Below are 20,934 nucleotides of genomic sequence, written 5' to 3'. Positions count from 1 at the left end.
GAGTTGGAGTGGGTGATTCCTCTGGCCTTATGGCCCTCTTCCGTGGAGGAGAACCAGATTAGGGCGATCTAAAGCATATAGCCAAGGCAGGCTCTCTTGCCCATGTATGCTGCTGCTGCTGCTAAGTCGTTTCAGTCATGTCCAACTCTGTGCGACCCCATAGACAGCAGCCCATCAGGCTCCCCTGTCCCTGGGATTCTCCAGGCAAGAACACTGGAGTGGGTTGCCATTTCCTTCTCCAATGCATGAAAGTGAAAAGTGAAAGTGAAGTCGTTCAGTCATGTCCGACTCTTAGCGACCCCATGGACTGCAGCCTACCAGGCTCCTCCGTCCATGGGATTTTCCAGGCAAGAGTACTGGAGTGGGGTGCCATTGCCTTCTCCATGTATAGGCAAGTATTATTAAAATTATTTCCATTTTACAGATGAAGTAGCTTCACTCAGAAAACTTGAGTGACTCTACACAGGCACACACCAGCCACAGAAGAGCCAAGACTTGAACCTGAGACTGCCTGCCTCTAGATCCCTGCTGGGCCTCTGCCCCACGCTGCTCTCCCCACGGTCCAGCATCACCTGGGAACGCAGTGAGCCCCTCCCTGCTGGGGGCCTGAACTCCCAACACGTCTCGCCACTGGAAAGGTGCAAACAGTCTCTTTATTGGTCTCTTTGCCTCCTGTCTTGTCCCCTCACCCAGCCAGGTTTTCTAAGACACAGAAGCTGTGACAAGTGACCTTCTTAACCCCCTGCCTTCAGGGTCATGTTCAAAGACCTCGCTTAGGCCCATCATGCGCTCTTGCACTCTTCCTCTCAGCGGCGGTCAAGCCCCCTCTGGCCTGCACACACTTTTGCAAATGCGATTCCTTCTCTGGCCTTGTCAGGCCTCCCATCCCCTCTCCTAGCTAAGTCCCTCATCCTCCTCATCTGGGCTTAGATGGCCTCTGTCACTGCCCCCCCCCACTCTAGTTCTAAGGTGCATGCTCTTTGTTAATTAATTCCTACATCAATAAGTGTCAGGCTCCACACTTGACACTTGGTACTAGGTGGTACAGAGCAAGCCACCCATAAATGCTCATTGACCTGCTGGGCTCTCTACAGGATGGAAAGCTGGTCCTCATCTCCTTTCTGTGCTTCAGCCTGAGTCAATCCCTTTTGAGAGATAAGGGCAGCAGAGAGCCATTACCGTTGCCAGCATCAACGCCTCTGTATGATAGGCACTTCCTGGACCAGCCCAATGTCCTGTGGTCCAAACAGCCCCTGGAGGGGAAGAGCCCTGAGGGAACTCTGCTGCTCTGAGCTCCAGCCCAGCCTCACAGCTCTTCATATAAAAGGCCTTCAGAGCAGGAGACATCAGGTTCATACCCCAAGCTCAGAGCCCATGATTAAATATTAAATATTAGAATTAAAGGTTTCATACTGTCTTATTTACTTCGACATTTGATGTTCCAGTCTTATTTGCTTAGTGTGAGATCATTAGCATTTTCCTATGTCATCAGGTTTTTTTTTTGAGAATTTTATTTGGATGGCTAGCTGAGCTGACAGTGGCAGAGGGGATGGAAAGAAATGCAAAGACTGGATCCATACGAGGGCTTCCCTGATGGCTCAGATGGTAGAGAATCTGCCTGCAATATAGGAGACACAGGTTCGATCTCTGGGTCAGGAAGATCCCGTGGAAGAGGGAATAGCTACTCACTCCAGTGTGTTCTTGCCTGGAGAACTCCATGGACAGAGGAGCATGGCAGGCTACAGTCCATGGGGTCACAAAGAGTCAGACCCAACTGATCGACTTCCACTTTTCATATTTAAGAGCTAGAGTCAAGAGGTTGGGGCAATGCCAGGGACTCTCCAGAAAGCCCCTGTTCAAGAACACGTGCAGGTTTACCACCGTCAGCCTGTTTGCGTGAAGAGGTGCTCCCGTTAGTGGGGTGTCTCCTTTGACAAAATCCTTAGCGGATGTCCTAGGAAGTAGGACAGGACTCAGAAGGGGAATTGCACCCAGTGAGGGTCATGGGCACCAGAGGGCAGCACAAGGGTCTCCAGCATCTTGGGAGCTGAGTCCCACAGAAAAGAAGGCAGGTCACCTTGGGTCAAGCCACTCTGCAGCCCCACTCCTCAGTGTGTACATCTACCCTGGAAATAACGATGCTTGCCCTGCATCTCCAGGACTGTCCTGAGATAACTTTGAAGGAGCCTGCAGAGAAGAGTCAAGAGTCTAGGAAAAGAACCTGGCCGTGTCCAGGCTGCCCCTGAGAATAAGGCTAACTTCCAGTAATCAGCCCTGGGGCAGGAGATCCCAGGGAGAGGAGGAATTCTGCCCCTGTCATTGGGACTGGAGTACCCTGTCTGCAGTCAGGACTGATCCTAAAGGCCTGGGTCGGGCAGCCCTGGTTGCAGTCCTGTATGTGTCCTAGGTGCCTGGAGCTCTAGGCTCTGGTGGAGCAAGGGCACCCATCTCCAGTGGTTCCAGTGCTTGGCATGGCACCTAGTATTATGTGCCTCGAGGCAAGCTGTGGCTAGTGGGGGAAACACAAGCTCTAGGGCAGAGCCCCCCGCCCCCCACCCAGTCCCCGGACTGGTCTGGGAGATGCATCTGGAAGAACGTCTGCTTCTACTTAGCCTCTCCGAGCCTCAGTTTCCTCATCTGTAAGCTGACCCACCGAGGGGCTGTGATGGTGTGGCACGTGCTGGGCACTCAATATACAGGCCTTGCTGCTGGTGGTTGGAATTCAAGCCGCTGGCGGGTGGAGTGTAGGCTCCCTGTTTGCCGACACCGCTGGAAGAGGGGTTCTCCTGCCCCCTCCACGGGGGCAAACTGCTGACAGTGGCGAAGCCACGTTGCCATGCTTGGAGGAAAACCGCCTTGGTTTCTTTTTTTTTTTTTTAAAGTCTATTTGGGTTTGGTTTCGTCTAGGGTTTGGGCCATCGCGTGCGGTTTGCTTCTACTCTCGGCTGCTCGGGTTGAGGTTCTGGCCGGGAACTAGCAGCTAGAAGGGCTTTAGGACCCGGCGCGCCCCGGGCCCCGGAGCTCCGGGCAGAAAGGCTTGAATGAGAGGCTGGAGGGGGATCTCGGCTGAAAGGACTCGCGGCGGAATAGCTCCGCTGTCGCCAGGCAACCGCCCTGACGCAACGCAAAAAAAAAAAAAGTCCCTTAAAAAAAAGAATAGTGCTGAGAATTCACCGTAGCACGAGAGAAAGGGAGGCAGAAGCCAGCTCAGCCCCGAAGCCGGGGCCAGAGGCTGCGGAGGAGCCGGGAGCCCGCTTCGAAAGGAGAAGGCGGGGACCTGGTGACACCCCTGGAGGGGGCCTCGGAGCGCACGGGAAGGTGGGTTCGCGGCTGTGTGGGGATGATTCCAGGTCTGAGGGCCGGTCTAGAGGTGGTTTGTCTTTTGCCTTCGGCGCCGCCAGGGGAGGGGGCTCTTGGGGCACCGCAGGTCCCCAGAACTGGCAGTAGAGGGGAGCAGCGGGGACCGCGGGAGCACCCACCTCAGGGCTCCCTGGAGTGGACACCCCGCACCCGCCCGCAGGAGATGAGGTCCTGCCTCACCCGCTTCTGGGGGCTTGCTGCCCTCAGCGGGAGTGGGACGGGTGGGTGGCCTGCATCTCTCATATCCCAGCTGGCCTCTTCCAGGGATAAGATCTGGGTGGAGATTTGAGGTTTGAGATATGAAAGGGAGGAGCCCCACTCAGTCTCTCTAGGTCTCCTGACCGCTGGTCACCTCCAAGCCCACCTGATCCCCTCTGTCTACTTCAGGCTCAGTGATGTGGGTGTTCCTGTCCCAAGGATGCAATCACTAACTCAGAAGTGACCCAAGGGCACTTGGGCCTGAGAGTGCTCTGAAGGGCTGAGGTCGGTGTTGTCAGCAGGAACTGCGCAGCCAGGAGGGCCTGGGGGAATGAGTAGCCCTGCGGCTGACTCCTGGTCCCTGAGAGAAGGCGGGCAGTTCTGTACAGCCTGTGGCCAGGAGGCAGATGTCTGTGTGCACCAAGTCACGTTGACTGTTCTGCTTTTTTTTTTTTTTTTAATCCCATATTGCCTGTATCTCTTTCTCATTCCCTGTTTCTCCTGAGAAGATTTGGAAGGTGAGTTGATTCCAGGTTGGTAGACCACTGTCTCAAACCCACAGCCGTGCTCTCCGGATTGTTTCCACAAGCTCCCAGCAGTTCCCAGTGAATCCCAGGTGGAATGAGCTAGATCCCGCCAACAGGGCAATCCCTAGAGTGCCCAAGGGAGGCGTGGTTCTAAAGCAGCTTCCTTTCAGATCCCCAGAGATAGTGCCACCGCCCTCCAGGCGGGATGCTGAGCTGGGCAAAGTCCTGGGAGAGCAGAGATGGCCAGGGCGCCTCTGCCTAGCCATGTCTGTGGGGTGGGAGCTTCTGCTGGCGGGTTTTTAAGGGGCTTGGCAAAGCAGCCAGGAGCTGTACTCAGAGTGCACAGTGATGACAGCTCTTCTTCCCTGAGTGCATTTGCCAGTCGGGCATGGCTTGAGAACCCTGCACACCCACTGGCCATTTTACCCTCATGATCGCCCTTCGAGGAGACATTATACCCCCATTTTACCAACGGGTCTCTAAGAGAGTCAGTAACTTGGTGCAGCGCGTGGAACTGGTGAAAGAGCAGAGAGATTCAGCCCCACATGCCTGACTCCTAAGACAGTGATCGCAAAGGAAGGCTTTGAAGATCTGAGCAGAGAGGGAAGAAACCAGATGAAAAGCAAGCTGCATGGCGGGGCTTGTCCTGTGACCTGGGAATGTCCCTGGCCGTCTCAAGGGCCCTGTGGAGCCAGGAGAGAAGCCAGGCTCTGCATTCCACCTGGCTGGCTTCAATCCCACTCCCTTGAAGCCAAGAGAGGAAAGGGTCCTCCCTCACCCCCTTTTCCTCTTTGCCCACTCGAAGACCCCCAACTTCTCGTGTACTTGCTGTCTTGTCGTCCCAATTACATGCATGGGATTCCACTAAATTAACAGCCCCATCTCCATACCTACCAGCTTGGCCTTTTTCCAAGAGGGACTGTGGCAGGGAAGTAAATTCAGGCAGTGCCTAAGTATCGCTGAGAGAGATCCACTGAGCCCCAGCCCAGCGAGGAAGAAACTGCTTGTCAGTCTCCTCACGTGTGCAGGTGGCACTCTCTAGGTAAATTTTGCTCATGGAAAACTCCCTTGGCCCCACAGGAGTGTCTGGAATTCCCAGAACCTTCTGGGAGCTGAGCCTTCCCCAGCAGTCGCTCTTTGTTTGCCTGGGACATAGAGCTGTTTGCAAAGGTGGAAGGTGAATGACAACTGGAGCAGTTTGACCTCAGTTTCCTGACTAGGCGGGAAGGGAGTTCTCACTCATGAAATGGAAATCTTCTAGGATTAATCAAGATGACTCTTAGCATGCACATGGACTCTGGGATTTGGACCTGGGTGAGGAGAAAGAAAGGGAAGGCAAATTCTGAAGCAGAGCTCAAGGAGGTGCATGTGGACTAAACAGAGGGCAGTGGGCAAGTGGACCCGGAAGGATCTGGAGGTGGACAAGTGGTTAGAAGGAACTTTGTCATCAGCCTGTAGCGTTTGAGCTGCACCAGGGGGTCAAGTTGCCAATGTGAGTTAGGAAGACTGCAAATGTCAGCTTCTGCATGATTAGGACAGCTGCCCTGGTGCAGGAAAGCCCATCGCTGCCCCCTCCCTGTGCCCGTCTCCCCTAACCCTCCATACTTCTCTCTGGAGAGGCAGGAGAAAAGAGGAAAACAGAGAAATTGTCAAGAGAGGTTAGCAGTGTGCACTGCCTCGTATCAATCTTTTGTCCTCTTGACGCCACCCAACAGCCACCCCCCACCCCCAACCCATAACAACACTAGCCCATGAAAAGCTCCTTAAGGAAGGAAATGCAGAACATAGGAGCTATTCTCCCTGTGGGCACACCATCCAAGAGGGTAGGGGACAGTGAACTCCCCACCATCATGGGCCACCTCGCTCCAGGCCCCTGGGCAGCAGCCTTCACACAGCCCTGGGGAGGGGTGGGGTTCATCTCCTCCCAGGCACAGACTGAGCCCCACTTCTTCAAAGCCATCTCTCCAGGACGGTCAGAGATTCCCTCAGGTATCCTGATTCAGATGTGGGAGCTGCTTATGTATTCCCAGAGGCTTTGTCGTCAGGCTTGTCCCTGGGGACCTGGAAGGCCCAACTCAGAGCTGGTTTTCCAGGGACATAATGGGCAGCCACAGCTCAGGGTCACTGAAGGCTGAGCAGCCTTTCCTCATTCCAGGAAGCCAGCCGGGCCTGAGTGTGAGCTGACCAATTCAGCCCCGTGAGGCCAGCCGGGGTGGTACATGGTGAGGAGTACACAGGAAGGTTCTAGATCAGGATCCTTGACCGGGCAGGCCACTTCAGGCCCTCGTCATCCTTGTCCGTCATCAAGTTAAAGCCGCACTGTCTCCCCCAGCCCGTGAGCATTTACACGTGTCTCGACCTGGGGACATCGCTTTACTGACCTATGGGCTTGGTCCAGACTCTCAGGCTCTGCTGTGTTGTTGTTTGTTTACTTGTTTGATGGCAGCCACTGAAAACTATGAGGTGAAATAAGCCTCAGACTGAACTCTGCCGCCCATCTAGACATTTTTTGAACACTTGTTTATTTGCAAATGGGTCCAGCAGAGATCAGACGGCCTGTTCTGTGAGCTTGGTTCAACTCACAGTCGTCTATCTCTCGAGAAGAGATCATACCTCCCTCGAGGTCTTGCCAGATTCTTTCTCCCTACCCTTTCATGAGTCAAAATTCATTTGGCCAGCATATCTTGAATACCTCTGTTTTCACCAACGAGAATGCATTTCTAATGTTTACCGTGTTAACTGTCAAATGTCTGATGTTGAGCAGTAAGAAAGATACTCAAGCATTTGCTAGAGCCCCTTCTGGAGTAGGGAACCCTACACTAGGCTCCCGGCTGGGGTTGGGATGTCCCTTGTTGAATGCAGCTGGTTTCCGCTGGCCTCACAATACCACATGGAACATCTCATGTCTGTGAAGGATTTTAGGGTCAATCATTGACATCTCACCAAGGAAGCATAAGACGCTAGCTCTGTTTTCGAGGAGTGCAGAGTCTGATCAGAGTTGCTGAAGAGAACAGACCATTTGTGCAGCCCAGAGTTCTGGGCTGACAGTAGAGTGATATTCTGTAAATTCTGGGGTACACAGAAAAGTGTGAGCTAACTTCAGTGGTTTGGCAGCCAAGGAGAGTCCAGCCAAGCACTGTCATGGGCAGGAGGGGACTGTCCTACTAGAGGCATAATTAAGAATTCACATACACTCATCGGATCCTTGCAAGCCTTTGCAGTTGATTCCATTATGATCCCAAGGTCAGAGAATTAGTGTCAGGGCTTAGCCATCAACCCACATCCACCAACACCCAGCCCTGCCTCATCCCTAACCTGTTCCATCTCTTTCTCCATTTCTTTCTCCAACTCCTGATTCCTACCCTTTGTGAAGTGTGAATTCAGGCAGCTCAGCATCTGGCTGTGTTCAGCTCACGCTGACACCAAAGGGGAACAGGGTCACACATCCTACTTTCTGTTCTGCCCGGGGCCCCAGAGAGTGCAGGGCTGTGCTTTGGGGGAGCTGCAGACAGAGCTCCCACACATCCTTAGTACAGGCCTTGCCCAAACACAGGGAAACTCTGAGGGCCCTGCACCCCACTGAGAAGTCAGCACACAGAGACAGACTATGCAGAAGCTAGTGAAACTTCTTAGGACATCCTTGCCAAACCATTAGGCTTTGGAACTTTCGATGCGGAGTGAAACAGAAAACCAGTCATCCCAATAGTTTCCCCTTTGAGCCTGATCTGGTTGCTTCCGCTTATTTGAAGCTGAAGTCTGTTATCCTGTGGACTCAGATAGTCCTAAATCTGACTTGTCTAGGAGCTGAGACAAATGCCAATTAGGGGACCCTTGGGTGGGGTGGATACACCCCACGGGAGAGGATGCACAGCTCCTGCATCCTCAGCTGTGAAACGTTCTCTGTTCTTAGAGTCAGAGTGTCTGCTCAAACAGCCTTCTTCTTTGATCTCTGCAAATTGCTTTAAAGGCCACTCTGGGTCTGCTTTCTGCCCCCTAATCCCCACTGCCACAGCCTTTGGCCAGAAGAACCCCGTGGTCACATGCAGCGGTTGGCGGGGCAACGAAGGGTTGCCTCACCCCTCCTGTGCATCTCTGTCTCGTCAGGGTTCTCACGGAGGAGAACCTCCGCCTCAGACTCTGTGTTTCCCATGGCTAATCCCCCCGCTCCCCCCGCCCCCGAGGGACCCTCAGATTCTCAGGCACCTTTCTCCCGCCTTTCGGAGCCAAGTAGCCCTTTCCCAGGGCCTTGCAGCCTTGGAAGGGACACGGTGGCGGGGATGCTGTGTGGCCCAGCAGCCCCTCCTCTCCTTTCAGCCCGGCAGTAAATTACATCTGTGGCTCCCGGGAGCCAGGACCTCTCCCCAACCCGCGGGGACACACAAGTCTTTTTTGGAGGTTTTCTCGGCCACCTCTTTCACTGGGGAAAACGATAGGAAAGATGTCTCCATTCCCAGCCTCAGCGGGAGGTCTGTGCGACCTCTCTTTGCAGCGGGGAGCAGGCCATCAATTATTCAGTGTGGACCGAGCTCTTTGAAAGCACAGAAGTCCTGACAAGGATTTTTATAGATCCTTGCCTGCTCACAGTGTCCCAGAGAGACAGAGCAAGCTTTCTCCATGTTTTAGACATTGGAAGCTCCACTTGGAGTCAGAAGATGTGGGTCCAAGCCCAGCCAGCTCCCCGAACGGAGCTGTGTGACCCCAGGCAAGTCTTGCAACATCTCTGGTTTGTGGCTTCTCTATTATACTTTCAGGAAGGTCTTTCCACCCCAGGTCATGGAGTGAGTATGGGGAAACATTTGTAAACTGCAGTGTGATTTCCCAGTGTTTGTGATGGCTCCTGTGATTTCAGGTGTGAACAAGGGAGCTCTGAGTGATAACCTGAGGTGCAGCCAGTTAGCACAGGACTTGCAAACCAAGCTTCACTGGGAGAAACGCCTGAGACAGTGCGGGTGAGTGGGTTCCTCTGTCCCCGCCCCCTGTGAGTGTGACTTCGTGACAAGGTGACAACCCCATGGGGTGCTGTGGTCTAGACTCTGCACTTATTGGCAGGGAATAGGGTCAAGGCCATTGCCCCCAAACCATGCATTTCAGAGGGGAGAAGCGAAACCCTAAGGGGAAGTGAGTCACCACAGTCACTCGAGTTGGTGGGGGTGGGGATGGGGCTCTTGGAGCTGACTCCCAGGTCAGGGATGCCTCTTTCCCACCCAGGCTGGGCCTGACCAAAATGGGGGACCCATTCCTGTCCCCCAGCAGCAGTCCTGGGACCCCTGGAGCAGGCAGTGAGGGAGTGAGGAATGTAGCACCCCCAGCCTCCTTCCGCCCGTCCACTGGGCTAGAGGACTGTAGAGTAGAATGAGTTGGTGTCTGAACTAGGCTCAGAGACTTGTTGGGAGAAGGCAATGGCAACCCTCTCCAGTGTTCTTGCCTGGAAAATCCCATGGATGGAGGAGCCTGGTGGGCTGCAGTCCATGGAGTGGCTGAGAGTCAGACACGACTGAGCTACTTCACTTTCACTTTTCACTTTCCTGCATTGGAGAAGGAAATGGCAACCCACTCCAGTGTTCTTGCCTGAAGAATCCCAGGGACGTGGGAGCCTGGTGGGCTGCCGTCTATAGGGTCGCACAGAGTTGGACATGACTGAAGCAACCTAGCAGCAGCAGCAGCAGCAGCAGCAGAGACTTGTCAAATTCAAACATGAGGCTACATGGAAAGTCTTAAACATCAAGTTGAGACCAGCTTCCTAAACCACCCCTGCCCTCCCCACTCAGACTCACTAGAAACATTCTGACCTTGAACTTGCAGGGGGTCTTCTACTGGGCAGGAAACCATCTGGAGGTGTGAATTTGTTCACTGGTTCACAGCACCACCATCCTCAGCATTGAATGAACATCCACTATCTGCAGAACTCGGAACACAAAAGGGAAAGGAAGGTCCTTCCCATCAAGGAGCTAGACGGTGGTCAGGGAGCCTAGACACTCTTACCATTCTTGGGTACAGCGCAAGTAACAGTGCTGGGAATGTTCAGAGGACGGCTTGGAAGGTGGGGTTTCCTAGAGGACTCTGGAGAGGAGACTCGCCCTCAGATGAGCCTCAAAGCAGGGCTCTGGACCCAGCGAGAAGGGCGTTCCTCAAGGGCCAGTGATGGGCAAAAGGATAAAACGACTGTCCAGAGAGTCTTCCTTATTCCATTCATCCTATCACTCCTTCACTTGTTCATCGAGTTTACTGAGCACCTACTATGTGCTAGGCACTGTTCTGAGAGCTAGGATTACAGGAGTGAACAAGACGACGTCCCTACACTCAGGGGCTCACATTCCCATGGGTGACACGTGATCTGTGTGTAATATCCTAGTTATGTGAGTGGGAAGAGCTACAAAGGAAAAGGAAGCAGGGACGTCCCAGTGGGCTGGTCAGAGCTGGTGTCCGTGGAGGTGGCATCTGAGTGGTGGTGTGAGATCAGGGGGAAGTCAGCTGACAGAGCAAGGCATGAGGGCGGGGGCACAGTCTCAGAGTCTTAGAGGAAATGGCTGGAGTCCCACAGTGGTTTGGGCAGGAGGAGTGATCTAGACAGCCAAGGGGTGGCTTTCTGGAAGTGGAGAGTGGAGGGTTCTCCTGGTGGCAGCTTGCGGCCCCTGAGGAGCACATCATGGGTGGATGGGAGGAACACAGATACCACCCCACTGTCTTCACCAGCCTCCCCCACTGTGCACGTCCAGAGCATAACCGCAGTAAAGCCCACCCCACCATACACACATGCGCGTGCACACACAAACACATAGACACACACACACACAATATCCCAATTCATTCTGCCCCCACCATGCACCCACAGTTGGTACCCAGGGTCCTGTCTCTGCACCATGTCTTCCCCATCTCAGGTGCTCCCAACACCAGCTTTGACCAAGACCAGGAATAAAGATGAGCTGGGAAAGATGATCTGTGCAGGGCCAAACCAGCAGTGTCCCCTCCTGCTTCAGTCACCATGGCAACCTTGGAGGAGGTGAGAAAACGCGATCTCTGGCAGCTCCTGGAAGTGCCCTGGAGACTGTGGGTCGCTCCATGGGGCATAGGGCTGTGTCCCCCAGCCTCTCATCCCCGGTTGTTAGGGCTCCCACGAGTCTACAGAGCACAGATGGGGTTTTCCAGCCTCCATCGGCCACAGGAGGTCAGTCCTGAGGCCCAGCCCTGGGCTCTCCGTTTAAGATAAGCATCAGGGTTTTATGATGAAACCCCGTACTGAAAAGCCAGCCTCATCACAACTCCACCTCCGTGTCCCACACCTACTGACCTGTCACTCACCTGGAACAAAGAGGGATTCGCTGCTTTAGAAGAGGAAAGAAAAAGATTCAGGTGTGAGTTGCAGCCTCAGCCACCTTGGAACTTCATAATGTGAAGTGCAGACCACAGAGCGCTTTTCCCCGACTCTGTGCTTTCAGCCCTGCGGGTGGCTGTGGACAGACACTGCAGCCACTTCATTTTCAAAAGAGGGGCCGAGACCCAAGTCTCCCAGCTCCCACTGGAGAGGGATACCCCCCTCCCAGAGGAAAGACCTGGAGCAGGAATCACGGGTCCCTTTGTCTTCAGCCCCGCAGCCTCTGACCTGCTCTCAGGGCACACCTGCGGGTGGAAGGTGGGGCTCTGTGGCCCTGCTGGGAGGTGGCCGGCGGGTCTGGCCCAGCTAAGGCCAGAATGGGTGCTGCCGCTCCCCTCCTGCTTAGGTGGCCCCTCAGCCCTGGGCCTGAGTCCGATAGGTATTTTAGGCCTCAGGACACATAAAACACCCCCACAGGGAGGCTCTCTTTTAGGGATTGGTGGGTCCAGCCTGACTCAGGAGTAGAAGGTGGATGAGCAGAGGCAGTGGAAGGCACAGCAGTGGACCCAGAGCCGGAGGTCTGGCCCCTGGAGTGGGCCCCACAGCTGGGTCTGTCTTCTGCAGAAACATTTCCACAGTGAAGAACTGGCTACACTGTGGCTGAGGCCCTCACAGGATCTGACTTTCCTCAGCAAGGTAGATCTGGCCGGGATGGGATGCCTTAAGGGGCTGTCCATCTCCACTCCGGTTCCTGCATGTTGCCCAGTGCTCTGCTGCTGGAGGCCAGGGCCAGCCTCACACGCGTGTGCAGAAGAGCCTGTGCTGTGGGTATCACCCCAGTGAAAACCAGAGCATGTCAGTTGAGGCACAGGGACCCATGGGTGGCACTTCTACTAGAAGGAGCAGCAGAAGTGTAAATTTACCCGTATGGAAAATTCTTATTGCATCCTCATCAAGCATTACCCATAGTAGATTGTAAATTAGGAAACAATCAACTATGGATGCAGGTGGAGTCTTTTTCCCCCCCAAATATTTATTTATTTGGCTACACTGCCTCTTAGTTGCAGCATGTGGGATCTAGTTCCTTGACCAGGGTTTGAACCTGGGCCCCCTGTGTTGGGAGGGCAAAGTCCTAGCCAGTGGACCACCAGGAAGGTCCCTCCGGATGGACTCAGTAAAAGCTTCTTTGAGTGGACAGCAGTCATCCAGCCTCAACTGGAGGTGGCACCACCCCATCTAAAGGAAATGTAGAAATGTGGGGGAGAGTCTTTTGGTCTTCATCTTATTTTATGACACTGCTTAGCCATCAGTTATATGCTTTGGCTCCCCAAATGAACTGTTTGCCCCCCTCATTTCCAAGAGTCAGCCCTCATGAGGCTCAGAGTCCAGTGGAGGAGACCGTGGAGAAAATTCCTGGTAGAAGTGCTGTGGTCTAAGAGAGCCACTGAGCCCACTGTTTTGAGCCAACCTGGAGCCAGACTACAGGGGTTGAGTTCCCACCTTTCCAGGTGGCTGTGTGACCTGGGGCTGGCTACTCTACCTCTCAGGGCTTTGATCTCCTCATCTCGGTCATGGAGATGGTGATAATGCATGCCTCGTGAGGGTATTGTGAGGACTGAACATGTTTGTGCATGTGAAGCTCTTAGAACAATGCCTGGCTTGAGCTGCTCTGAGGAGATGTGACCTAATGTTGCTGTGATGACATAATTGTTTCCCCGATGTGGTCTCGTGGTATTGCGGGGGCACGTGCAGCGTGGGCAAGTCGAGGAAAACTTGAAGGGGGAAAATTCCTGAGGACTGAGATGTGGAAGGGAGCAAAGGGTGTTCTGGGCTGAGGGAAACAGCTTGTGCAAAGTCACAACGGCCATGAGAGGGCCCAGGATTCAGTGTTGGAAAGGTTTATGAATCACGGAGAAGAAATGAGTCCTTTCTAGTGGAGAACCCCAGACTAGAAGGAGCAGACTGGAGCCTGGGGATCCAGACTGCTGGAGAGAGTGACTGAGACTTCCTTGGGAAAACACAGGGCAATAGGGCGGGCGGGGGATACTCCTTTGGTGGTCCAGTGGTTAGGACTCCACACTCCCAATGGAGGGGGCCTGGGTTCAATCCCTGGTCAGGGAACTAGATTCCACACGCTGCAACTAAGACCCAGCACAGCCAAATAAATAAAAATAAGTATTAAAAAAAGAGAGAGAGGACAAGTGTCCCATGAGAGAGAGAGAGAGAGATGAGTGAGAATGGGTCTTCAGCATCCTTCCTGCTCTCAGAGCCCATCTAGGAAGCAGGTTTGGAAGTTGTGCAGGAGGATAGATTAGGTCATCTTGGGATGAGATGTTGGCCGCATGACTGGGCTGCACCCACCTGACTCCCCAGCAGCCGGAGCATTAGCTCATGGCTGGCACGGCATCCTTTGTAGCAGCCACCAGGGGCCCAGAGCGGGCCAGAAGCGTGTTTGAACAGCAGTCCTTGTGTGTGGTGTGGGTCCCAGGTGCTGACACGTCACTACTACAGGAGCTGATCGCCCCCAGGGCTTGTCTTCTGCTTCAGGAACTTCACGTTCTCCCGCAGCTCAGTGGCTGCCTGGCGGGGCGTGCCCAGGCCTGGAGGGATTACCGTCCAGCCTTGTTTTTCTGGATGTCCCGGGTCCTAAATCTGGCAGCATTCTCTGGCTTCTCTGCTGGGACTCTCTGTCTTTGCCAAGTCTCCAACGAATGTCACTTTGTCTCGGGCTTACTGTAGACCAGGCACTGTTAAGGGCTTGATATTTGTCACCTTGCCTGGTTTTCAGAATGACCTACAAAGTTGATAGTATTACCCTTGGAGCCAGCTTCACGAGCAAGGGACCTGGGCAGCCCCACAGAGCCCTGTCCTTGGGTTCATGCTCTGCTGTCCTGTCTTGAAAATCTTAGTACTTTTTTTTTTTTTGGCTACCCCTCAGGTCTTAGTTGTAGTGTATGGGATCTTTCATTGTGGTGTATGGACTCTCTAGTTGTGGCTCACGGGCTCTGGTTTAGTTGCTCTGCGGCATGTGGGATCTTAGTTCCCCTACCAGGGATTGAACCCGTATTCTCTGCATTGCATCTTAACCACTGGGCCATCAGGGAAGTCCCAAAATCGTAGTATGTTGTAACAAGGTGCCCTTTTACATTTTGCACCAAGCCCAGCAAATTCCATAGGGAGTCCTGATTCTCCCCATTTGTCAGGAGAAGACACAGAAGCACGGAGTGGTCTGAAGCCACATGCCGAAGATCACAGAATTGGGCCCCTGGGGGACTGACGCCAAGGCCTATGCCCCCTGGAGAAGGCTGACCCAAGTCCCTCAGCTTTCCTGAGCTCGATCTTCCCATTCTTGAAATAGGGTGATACCACCTGCTCTTCACTTCCGCTGTGGCTCAGCTGGTAAAGAATCTGCCTGCAGTGCGGGAGACCTGGATTCGATCCCTGAGTTGGGAAGGTCCTCTGGAGAAGGGGACGGCAACCCACTCCAGTATTTGGCCTGGAAAATTCCATGGACTGTATAGACCCTGGGGTCACAGAGTCGGACACAACTGAGCGAATTTTACTTTCACTTTTTTCACCTGCTCCTCAGGGCAGCCATGAGGTTTGAGGGAAAAGACAGACACACCAGGGGAGCCTTATACGCTCACGCTCAGCTGATCAGGGATCAGCACGGGCTGACTCCCACAGACGCTCCTGCCGACACCGCCAAGTCGTCCTGACACCGTCTTGGAACTGATGCAGAAACCGCTGATTAAAATAAGCTCCCCGCGCCCAGGAGGCAGCTACATGACAGTGGTCGGAGCTGTTTCCCTCCAGAAGGAGCACGCCTCCTAACAGGTCCTCCCTCTGCAGGGAGGGTGCAGCCGGCAGAAAGGGAGGCAGACAGACGTCCCAGTAGCTTCTTCTGCTCACAGATCTCAGGGTTCATCTCCTTAAAAGGCTTCGCTGGAAATCGCCAGGGCTTGTCTGTCAGTGGAGGATGCCCTGGAGGGTAAAACCACCCTGGGCACACTCCAGCCAGACTCTGGCACCTCAGCAAAGAGGCGGATGGTTCCTGGGAGGGCCCCCAGACAGAGGCTAATGGGTCTTTAGATTTGGAGAGATTCTTGAGAAGCCTGGATGACAGTGAGGCTGCATAGAAGGCCCCCATGAGAATACCCCACATTTGCAGGGTCTGCTACGCTTACAGAAAGTCCTCACAAGCCTTAGTTCTGCCAGTGTCCCAAGCCTAGGGGGCTGGTATTGTCACTCTCCATTTTACAGATGAGGAAACTGACGCTCAGCAAGCCTGGGAGCACTTACAGCTGAGCGATCTGATTCCGTCTCATGCTTCTGTCTCAAGATCACTCAGATCTGTCTCTCAGATCACTTGGGAAGCTTTAAAATATGTTGATGCCTGAGTCTGGCTATAGACTAACTGAGTCAGGACCCTTGGGACAGGCCTGGGACTCATGTTGTGGAGGTTCCTCAGGGGATTCTCATCTGTGTGACTGGAGCTGAGAGCTAGGTTCCTCTGCCATCAGCAGGGGAAAGATTTCTTTTTATTCCTGGAGCCAGGTGCAGTACATCGCTCTGGTCAGATGCGATCTCAGGAAGGGGTTGCAGGAACCATCCAGAGAGACAGCAGGCTCAGCTCTTGAATAACTCCAAGCCCAGGTGGGAGATGGGCCCACAGCCTCCCTAGTGGCCCAGCCCTCACACCATCACCCCATGCCTGGTTCCCATCACCCTAGACAGACAATCACAACTCTTCGTTTCAGTTTTTCTCCTTAGGCACATCCAGGTCAATACAAATCTCTTCATTCCCCACCTTTTCCATACCAAGTGTCCTCTCCGGGCTGCAGATGTCTTGTTTTTTTTTCCCCCACATAAGCTTTATCTTGGACCTTGTTCCATACCAGTTCAGTCTTTTGCCCAACCTCACGCCCTCACACAAATTTTCAAAACTCACCCTGAAAACCAAGGACTCCTCTTCTCTGCCCAAGTGAAAGCTCTCCCACTCTGATGGCCCACCTCCACCTGCCCACACCCTGTGGGACACGGAGGCTGGGAGCCCAGGGCCAGATTCTGGCTCAGTTACTTCCCTACCTCCCTGTGATGGGACAAGGGCCTGGCTCTCACCTCCTCCGTGGGGGTGGGAAGGCCAAGTCAGGTCAGAGAACTGCAGCCCCAGCCCGGGAGGTGCTGCTGTGTGGGCATATTAGGTGAATGTGAGAACCATCTTTGTAGACGGTGAGTCATGGCCTCACTCCATTTAACCATCCACCCGAGTGCAGCCTGCTCTTCCTCTGCAGGTTTCTTTGCTTCCTGCTCTGATGAGGTGAGGTAAGGTGTTGTCCTTGGAGAAAGAAGCTGAGGGTGTGCAGTAGGACTCGCCCTGAGGAACCAGAGCCTAGGAAGGGGCTGTAGTGGGCAGGGTGGGGCGGAGTCAGGGGTCTCTGGACCCAAGGCTCACCAGAGGCTGCCTGGGGACCACCCTTTCCCTCCCGCTGGCAGCCTTAGCTCAAAGAGACCTGAGCCTGCGTCCTTACTAATCACTGGGAGCTCTTGGGTGAGCCATGTAACCTCTGGAGACTCTGACTCCTCGTGCATAACACGGAGACAAAAATAAGTAATTATAGACTTACAGGGAGGATTAAATGAGATAATAGGGGTGGAACCATTTCCTAAATGGTAAGACACTGGTACAAAGTCCATTCTTTCCTGCATCGACTTCAGGCACTAAGCCTCTCTGAGCCTCCGCGTCCCCTCCTGAGGCTGTGTCCAAGGGAGGGGTCAGCACTGACGTCATTCCAATCCTTCCTGCAGGTCCCACACCAGCCAGCAGCTTCCTGCCGCCTGCCCTTCCTGCGAAGTGGACGGGGTCCATCCTGCATCCCCACTGGCGTCTGATCTGCCTGCCCCTCCAGCACTGAGAGATCTTCTTGGCAAAGCTGCCCCCAAAGATCCCTGCTAATGCTTGTCTGTTCCTGCCTCTTGCAAAGCATGGCGCCCACAGCACTCCAGGAAGCCTCTTAAGCCCTGAACGTCGGCAGCTGCTCCAGTGGACACTGTGCAGGTCCCCTCCGCCCCCTCTGGACTCCTGGAGCTGTGCCTTTCCTAGCGATGCCCTTGGGAGCCTCGGCCCCCACTGGATGAGACCCTTCCAGAGCAGGACTCGACCTTGCTGCCCACCAAGAATCCCACGGCACCTTCCACCACCTCTCATGTCTGGCTGTCCGGGCAGGTTCTAGAATGTCTGTGCCCCAGATCCAAGTAGAAGAAGTGGCCGGTGGGGAAGAAGGGCCGGCAGGAACAACCCCACCTCCAGATGACCACCTCCGGAGCCTGAAGGCCCTCACGGAGAAACTGAGGCTGGAGACCCGCAGGCCTTCCTACCTGGAGTGGCAGGCCAGGCTGGAGGAGCAGACGTGGCCCTTCCCAAGGCCGGCGGCTGAGCCTCGGGGCTCTGCAGAGGAGGAACCCTCGCTCCTGAGAACGAGGGCACTCAGGCCACATCCCCCACCTAACGGGAGGGCTAACCAGGACGACGGGCCCCCGCCCACTGGCAAGCTGGAGGGCTTTGAGAGCATCGACGAAGCTATAGCCTGGCTCAGGAAGGAACTGGTAAGTAAGTGGCTGTCCCTTCAGGAAGCCCCAGAAAAGAAGCCTTTCTCTGTCTATTCCCCTGCTAATTTCACATCTTCCTATTCAGACAAGGGTGGGCCTCATTATTATGTAGGTCCTTGTGGTCTGTGTGTCCATCAGCCCCCAACCACAGGTACTTATGGAGAGCCTGAGCCCATGTTCTGAAGGTGTCCCCAGCCTTCCTGATGCCACCCTGAAGCCACAGCATTCCACGCTGAGTAGTCCAAGAGCTGAGCGGTTCAGGAAGTGAGTGAGGTGCTTGTTGTCAATTGCTGATCCTCCTAGAGCCAGGTGAAGTCGGGTCTGGCAGAAGAGTCTCTTTGCGCTCCTTCCTGGACTGTGACTGTGCCTCTTCCTGTCTGAAGCCCTGTCATCCTGCCATCCGCCCTTGTGATCCTTTATTCGGCAGCCACTCTCCCCACGGCGCTGTGCTGGGCAGTGGGGCTGTGTAGCTTGGGCTCAGCCCAGCAGTGCTCTATGCACATTGAGGGGTGAATAGGGAGATGCCTGGGGTACATGGCTGATCAGGCCTGGTGGGGGTGAAGGCTTTGGTCTGAGCCTCGGAGACTGGAAATTGCCAAGAAACCAAGGCTTCCCTGGTGGCTCAGAATGTAAAAATCCACCTGCATGCAATTCAGGAGACCCGGATTAGATCTTTGGGTCGGAAAGATCCCCTGGAGAAGGGAATGGCAACCCACTCCAGTATTCTTGCCTGGAGAATCCCATGGACAGGGGAGCCTGGTGGGCTACAGTCCAGGGGGTTGCAAAGAGTCTGACACGACTGAGTGGCTGATGCACTGGGTGAGAGGGCATCCAGCTGGAGTAAGTGTGAGCACTGGGCGTGTATTGGGAGCTGGGACCAGCAGCTCAACCCTTTTCCTGCCCATGGTCATGGCAGACTCCCATCAGTGGTGGCGCTCAGCATATGAGAAGGGGGTAGGCATGCAAAGCTGTGTCGTTTGGCTCTTCTTAACCACTGTACTATGCGGTGTCTTCCAAAGGCAGTTGATTTTGTTCTGTGACTCCTAAAAATGTCACTTCACAAGAGATGTCGGCAGGCAGTCAACAGAATGTGTAGGGTGGGGCAGAGGGAAAAACAAAATTGGTGAGAGTCCAGCCCTTACACTGTGGTCTCTTTGAATCCTAGAACAGACCTTTGCAATTGCTATTAGTGTCTCCATTATACAGATGAGTAAACTGAGGCTCATAGGAGTCAGACGACCTGCCCAGAATTATATGACTAGTAAGTGGTGAACTCAGCCTTTACCAGTGACAGCAGAGCTTTGGGAGAGAGGCCGTGGGTGAGGAGGGTCCCCCCTCATAGGGCCCTGTCATCAGGCAGGCCTCTTCAGGTGGCAAGTAGAGAAACTCTCAATGCAGAGACTCTGCAACTCTAATGGAAGGATTCTGATCTTGTTAAAATGAAGATTCTGATCCTACAGGAATGGAATCCTTGATTCTGAATTTCCAACAAGCTCCAAGGTAGTGCTGTACTGCTGGTCCACGGACCACAATTTGAGAATCTAGGACTGAAAAGCAGGCAAGACTGGGGTCAGAGAACCAAGACAGGACCTCAGAGGGGAGTCCCAGGACCCCCAGGCTTGTGCCCTAAGCCCTGTCCCTGCTGCATCTACCCTATAGGCTTGGGTTTCCCGAGTTAAAGTCACAGCATCCCACGCTGAGTGGTCTATGAACTGAGTTTGTTCAGAAGACTGTAAGTCTGGCCAGAGCAGCCCTAATGCAGATGGGGGAGAAGGCCAACTGAAACATGCAACTCTGCCTGCTTCTAAGATTAAACACTAACAGAGGCAACCTATAAAATCCTTTGACTGACTTGAAAACAGAGTTGAACATTTGATCAGCATGCCCGTTCTCTGGTTTTAAGTCTCAAACATCGACTTCATGTCATTGTTTTCCTAATTTGTCATCTGTTAACTTGTTGAAGGTGTCATTAAAAATTAACCCATTAAAAAAAATAGTCATTTCAAAATTGGTTTCAATAACCTTTGTTTTATTTTAAGCCCAGAGTCAAGTTTTCTCTATACCTGGGTGGACTTTCTCTGGCAATTTGTCAGGCTCACTTGCAAATAGGTCTTTTCTCTTGATGTGGCCAAGGAAACCAATTGAAAACCTGCAATTCAGTCAGCCATGTGGCTGTTTGCCCTACTCAATGCCAAACTCAGTTGCTTGGGAGTTTGGGCTCGGTTGTGGGTTTGTGCCCTGAATAGGTCTCTATCTTATCCTGGGACAGTTGATGCAGTGAGTGAGGTGTGTGCGTGCTCAGGCATGTCCGACTCTTCGGGACCCTGTGGACTATAGCCTGCCAAGTTCCTCTGTCCACGGGATTTTCCAGGCAATAATACTGGAGTGGGTTGCCATTTCGTCCTCCAGGGGGATCTTCCTGACCCAGGGAATGAGTGAGGTGCTTGTTGTCAATTGCTGACCCTCCTGGAGGCAGGTGAAGTTGGGTCTGTAAGGATGGGTGGTCCACGCCTGCCTCCTAGGAGGCCAGTCCAAAGGTAGAGTGACTGCTTGAATGTTGGTTTATTTCCAAGGCCAGAGAGGATCCTAGCAGCGCCGTCAGGGTCTGCCCTCCCTCTCAGCTTTGACTGCAGGGCAAGTTCAGGCACTTCTGACACCCCCAGGGACTTGCAAGTAGTGAGTTTTCCTTCAGAGTCACTCATTGTGGGTAGAAGGAAGGTGGGAATACTTAAAAACCCTGCTGGCACTATTTCTCCAGCCAGCAAGACCTGACCTTTGGTTCCCCAAGTGTCCAGGAGAGGTGTTGCCACCCAGCCATGGCAGGTAGGGCTGTCAGCTCTGCACTTGGCAGCTTCGGCCCTCTGACTCCCCAGGTTCGCTTTCTGGGAAGACAGACTCGGAGCCAGGTGAAATGACCCTCTGTGACTA

The 20,934-nt window shown here is 53.9% G+C and overlaps 1 protein-coding gene across 2 annotated transcripts in view; it reads left to right on the top strand.

Annotated features, from left to right (window-relative positions):
* The first annotated feature begins 3,089 nt into the window (after positions 1-3,089).
* Positions 3,090-20,934, top strand: part of FAM167A (family with sequence similarity 167 member A) — a 31,522-nt gene continuing 13,677 nt past the window's right edge. Inside the window, exons 1-3 of one of the 2 annotated variants that reach the window (XM_005886683.2) lie at positions 3,090-3,318; positions 8,935-9,034; positions 17,206-18,003. In XM_005886683.2, coding sequence (XP_005886745.2) covers positions 17,632-18,003 — 372 coding nt within the window. In that variant the 5' untranslated portion in view covers positions 3,090-3,318; positions 8,935-9,034; positions 17,206-17,631. The remainder of the gene's footprint in view (positions 3,319-8,934; positions 9,035-17,205; positions 18,004-20,934) is intronic. The other variant, XM_070376151.1, reaches the window with a different exon arrangement.

The sequence above is a fragment of the Bos mutus genome, chromosome 8 (assembly GCF_027580195.1).
Source record: "Bos mutus isolate GX-2022 chromosome 8, NWIPB_WYAK_1.1, whole genome shotgun sequence".
Classification (NCBI taxonomy): Eukaryota; Metazoa; Chordata; class Mammalia; order Artiodactyla; family Bovidae; genus Bos; species Bos mutus.
This window is presented reverse-complemented; position numbering and strand designations above follow the sequence as displayed.